The sequence below is a fragment of the Ranitomeya variabilis genome, chromosome 2, assembly GCF_051348905.1.
Source record: "Ranitomeya variabilis isolate aRanVar5 chromosome 2, aRanVar5.hap1, whole genome shotgun sequence".
Lineage (NCBI taxonomy): Eukaryota > Metazoa > Chordata > Amphibia > Anura > Dendrobatidae > Ranitomeya > Ranitomeya variabilis.
Window position 1 is genome coordinate 851,768,233 of NC_135233.1, and position 5,664 is coordinate 851,773,896.

Below are 5,664 nucleotides of genomic sequence, written 5' to 3' on the forward strand. Positions count from 1 at the left end.
ATACAATATGTCCACCTTTTATATGGAGAGGGACATCTGACTTCGGCAGCCAATCACAGATGACCTTGTGTTATGATGTTGTGGATGGTTTCTGTACCCTGATTGGTTGCCGTGATCTACACAGATTAATTTATTTAAAAAATAACACTCCACTCTTCCCCTGACCTCTACTCACCCCCTTCATAGAACACATCCCCCCGCTCATTATACCGCACTAATATCCTACCCAAAGTCCTAACAAATTAGTGGAAACACAATCATTTACTGAGCTGTGCCCGAGTTTTGCTGACTGTGAGTAAAAATGTTTGGGAATCCAAACATACATCCAAACAAGCTACCTTCATGCCGAATTTGAGATTGACAAACAATTTCTGAACTAGTTCGTTCATCTCTAATTAGAATAAATGTTTGTGTTTCACAGAATCAGCTCATCCTTTGCTATTGAGTTGTGTCTGATATTGAAGCTCAATCATATTTGAGTGAATTGGAAATACCAATTTCATCTAAACCAGAAAAACTGCTTTAACTAGTTGAGCTTTCATATGTTTTGATATGTCCGGTGGAATTCAACTGGTTACAGTTTTGTTCGGTGATTCTTGATATCACTGGAAAAGTATACTACAAGTTGCCATTGTACTTAAAAAAGTGAAAGTTTGTAGTCATTTATAGCACATGGAAAATCTCTGTGGAATCAAAACTATGCCTTAAAGGGATTGGGCACTTTCTTTGAACATTACAGCTTTCCTCAAAGACTGCACAGTTCTCATGTCCATAAAATGGCAAATGATTGAGAAGCATGAAATCAAAGCATGAAATCCATTAAGCTCATCTAATTGTAAACCAGCTCACATAGAAATGCTTCTTTTATTTTGGCAACTGATGGGCAAGTCTGGTCACATGCACCTGAATCAGTGGCTATTTTGTAAATTAAATATAGACTATATATAAAATTTGGACTGATTAGTGGCCTACTATGAAGGAGGTGTTCACATAGATGGTCTTTGAGGAAGGAGCTTAAAGAGGTTCTCCAAGATTATAATACAATGCCCCTTGTAAATGGCACATGCCACTAGTACTATTCATTTATAAGGATTGGCTGCAATAAAAAAAAAACCAGTACACAGCTCCTGAGTCATGTGACAGAAGACAAATATTGTAAATACATATATCTCTGTAAGCCACAGGGAAGGGCTGTGACATAAGAAAAAATAAATCTTCTCCTTGGCTGACTGAGCACAAAGGATTTTTTTTTCTACAACCTCATTCCTCTGTGGTCAGTCAGTTGTGGAGAAGATTTATTTCTTCTCCTGTCACGCTCTTTTCCACCAATATGTATGCTTACAATACAGCTCTTCTATTAGTTGATCCATAGGTCTTGGGAGCTGTGTTTTTTCAAACTGCAGTCCCTCCAAACACATGACTAGGACGGGCAGTGGTGTAAATTAAATGATAGATCCATTTTATTACATTCTTGGAAAACCCTATTAAAAAGCATTTTATTTTAGCAGAATCATTAAAAAAATATTTATGTAGAAGCAGTGAGCTAAAGTACATATTCACCTATACAGGTTTCTCCATCTCCAGTCAGATGTTTGGGACATGGACCACATGTATATCCTACTAGGGGGGCAAGTAAATCTTGACAAGTATTATTAACAAAACATTTGTTTTCTGCACAAGAATCAAAATCATTTTCACAGTACATTCCAGTCCATGCAGCTGAGCAGTGACATCCGGCGACCTGCAATTCAATATAAATAGATAGTCACTTGTGTAAACTAAACATATCATTAAATATGTATATCATTGTTGTAAAATATGTTAATTTTATACAGCAAGACCGTTTACCTTGAAGGTTGTGGCCCCATTTTCTAAGCTGGTTGCATCCTCATAAAGACAGCTGCCATTGTTAGTACAGTTGCAGAGAACCAGAGTTAGAATCATGTCAGTAGCAACTTTGGAATCATCGGCTACTATAGTGGCATTAACAGGTGTTGAGCTACTGGGATTCCAAACCAAAACTCCATCATCTGCACAGCAAAAAGAAAATTATGAAGGACATTGACAAGAAAAACAAATTATTCTTGATGTAGGATATGAGAGGGATATGCTTTATATCTTAGTAATGTGATCAGCTCATAGAAATTTGTTAGGCTGAATTATCAGTATGTTAGGGCTGGCGGAATGCACCAAATAAATATAAAGATAATAATAAGGTGCGTTCGCAGCCCGGGGTCCACCGTGCAGAGATGTTAACTGCTGCTCGGTAATGGCGGATCAAGATGGCAGGTGAATGTCGAACACACGCGGGTTAACCATCACCCGGTGTGTACTGCGACGAGCTCTGTTACTACAAAAAACCACTGAGCCACAGCATAGAGATACCGCACCCTGTTGGCAGTCACAGGGCACAGCAGGATTAACCCTAGTGAGGTCACAATATTCAGCCCCTAGCACACGGGGTAGGAGTCTATCTAGACTCACTATGTGCACGGCGTCGCATCTGCGATGCCTAAATAAATTAGGTAAATTTAGCATGCTGAGTGTGCGCAGCGCCGCACTGGCGAATGCCACTAACCAAACACTAACTGAAGGATTGAGCACACTGAGTGCGCACGGCGTCGCACTGGCATATGCCATAAACTGACGCTGACTAACGTGTGCTGTGCCAATGCTTGGTCCTCTCCTTTGCTCCAAACAGCCAGAACTCACAACACGAGGATTGACGAAGATTAGGAGCTTTCATCTGAAACAGACACACTTGCACACATATACCACAATTAGGATATACTAGCGACTGTGCGATCCTTTTATAGTCACAGCCTTCCGGGACCCTGCTGATGGCCCAATCTGAGCAGCTTGACGACCTGAGCATGTGACCTCCAACCACCAATGAGCGGTCATCTCACGGTCATGCTCAGATGGAGAAAAGCAGGACTTAGTCCCAGGAGCGTTTGCTCGCCGCTGACTAATGCTGGTTGCTATAGCTGGACCTGGGATGGCAGCAGCAACCAGAAGCACAGCATTAGCCTGAACAAGATGCTGGGACTGATGTCTCTGCTGTGCAGGATGCTCTGCAGCTGAAGAAGAATGGGAGACCACAAAGGACAGGGCTCGAGATCCCTCCTGTGCAGTTGCGGGATCTCAATGCCTAACACAGTATATCAGTAATAGTAGATTGTAAAGCATAACTATTGGGGAAAATTGATATATGTTTACCTGTTATATTGATATCAGCAGAGTTCGTCTCCAGAGAGAAGATCACAGTATCATTGTTCTGATCAGTGGCCGTGTAGATAACCATAATTGGTTCTTTAAGCTTGGTGAAAATGGTGTTTGGTCCGGTAACATTGGGAGGAAAGTTATCTGTAGAGATAAGTTGTTAGGTTTAGTCAAATCTTTCTAACTAAATATAAAGATCTGATATAAAAATAAGTTGATGCTTTGTTTATTTAGAGGATAATGCTGGAATGTGAAAGGAAAGATTGGCAGGTTCTACCTGTCACTACTGTAAAGTTATAGAATATGGCTAATAAATATTTACAATTAGTAAGAAAGTGTGAAAACATCAGAGGATAGTGTATATTTCTTACTCATTGTGCTGCTTTGCTCATTGGCTGATGTAATACTGTCAAGTGTGGCCTTTCCTAAATCTTCATTTCCAGTACTCAAGACATCAAAGATACACTCATCATTTCCTTGACAAGTCTCATTTGCTTTCTTAACGATTTCACCATCAGTCGTCAAAAGCAGCTCATCATAAAACAGTGGCACAAATGTGTTATTGTTGTAGGTGTACCAGGACTCCCCAATGGTCTCATTGTAGATGAAGAGGCTGTCCGAAGGGGAGGTTTTCCCTGTGAAACAAAAACATTTATAAAGAGGCCACAATGTTCACATTTTATTTTCCCATCAAGGACAGCCTTACCTTGTAATAAATGTAGGTTTTATTTAAAAACATGTAAATTAAAAAGATCTTTTATTTTTCTTGATTAAGAGAGCTGGATAGAAAATTATATAAAACCTATTTAAACAACACGGAAAATCTGAAATCACAAAGTAGACACAATGAGCACTTACATGTCATTCCGATCTCAAATATCAGGGAATCATTTGGAAGATTCACACCATTAAATTCCAGTTTGGTTCCATTAGCAGCCATCAGGTCATCTGTCTTATCATCATTAAAGATTCCTGCAAAACATTTACAGCAATGGAATCAAATGCAAAAAAGAATGCTACATTTGAGATAACTGGTCATTTATTCATTTTTTCACGTTTTTTATTGCTATGTTCCCAAGAAATGATAATAATTATAATTATCTGTATATTACAGTAGCTCATATACTGCACTTATTTAAAGATCAGGCAAACATATTTTCTTACCCAGGAGGCCTTCAGTTTTGCTCTTGTAGATAGTTTCTAACATTGTGACAAAGCTCAAAGCTCCCTCATTAGCAGAAACTGTGATTGAGATCCCACCATCGAACGAGGCTTTAATTTCGTCTTTGCTTGTCTTCTCCAGTGTGATTTTGCTGACATAGGTAGAGTTATCTTTTAAGAATCAAAGTAGGATTTATTAATCCCATATATTCACAGGAATTCGATGCCTAATTGTAAACTATGCAGCTGTTTTATGTGATTTTACACTTATAAAGGCAACTTTAACAAGTCTCTGAAATTTTAACTCTGAATCTTGATTTTAAAGATTTACATTAGGAAGAGATCAAACATCTTTAGCTGATTCCAGCAAACTATATATCAAGTCAAAAAGTTAAAATATACAGTATATACTGTCTCCTGCATAAGAATATTCAGATTTTTTATTTCTTTTGAGGAAGAAAAAGTTAAACTTTGTTTAAATAATTCATAATGTAAAAAGTTGAGTTACCTGGTAAAGTAAATTCTGTGCCATTGAGTTTCACAATGGTTGAATTACTCCCCTGAAGAATCCACTCAATCTATAAAAAAAGCAGAAAAAAGATGCAATTAGCATCAATCAAAAACCGCACTCTGTCTTATAAATTATGTGTACATCGGTGTAGGGAAATACAATTATTGTAAAGGTTTAGTTGTATTATCATCTTTACCGTTGTCTCTTCTTGAATTATCGCAGCCAGTCCCACGAAGTTGGTTGCCTGTGTTTCATGTGTCCCATTGCTAGCCCTAGCAGTACGACCCTGCAGCCTGAAAATTACTGTGCCGTTCTCATCTTTCACATTGGTCAAAATGAACTCTCCCAAGCCATTGAAAGTGTATTTTACTTCATCTAGTGTATTGATGTGGGGATCACCGAATAGGGAACCTAAAAAAGAATATTGTGTATTCCGTTTGTTGTATCAACTATTTTGACTAAGTAACTCCATGTATTTAGAGGAAGTAAAGCTTACCAAAACGTGGCGGAACATATCCAAAGCAGTAATCATAAGGTCTTCTGTCCCGGTACAAGGAACATAGGTATGAGGAGCCAGAGTACAAGCAGCAGTTATTGTAGGGATCAACTTCTTGTTCTGTACAAGCAAGATACATTCTAGTAAAACTTTGCTGTATTACGTGTTAATATGTCCCAAATAAAAATGGTGAAACATGAGCTGATAAAATCTTATTAGTATTGCAGCCCACATATAATTATTATAATTATGTTTTTACATATAAGTGAGTAAA

General features: G+C 38.2%; 1 protein-coding gene across 1 annotated transcript; it reads right to left on the reverse strand.

Annotated features, from left to right (window-relative positions):
* Positions 1-4,357: 4,357 nt before the first annotated feature.
* Positions 4,358-5,366, reverse strand: LOC143803975 (mucin-4-like). Its single transcript, XM_077281726.1, has 4 exons — positions 5,354-5,366; positions 5,091-5,305; positions 4,892-4,961; positions 4,358-4,554 (listed from the first exon to the last, which is right to left on the reverse strand). The coding sequence occupies exons 1-4, from the start codon at positions 5,364-5,366 to the stop codon at positions 4,358-4,360; spliced, it is 495 nt and encodes a 164-aa protein (XP_077137841.1).
* Positions 5,367-5,664: the final 298 nt, after the last annotated feature.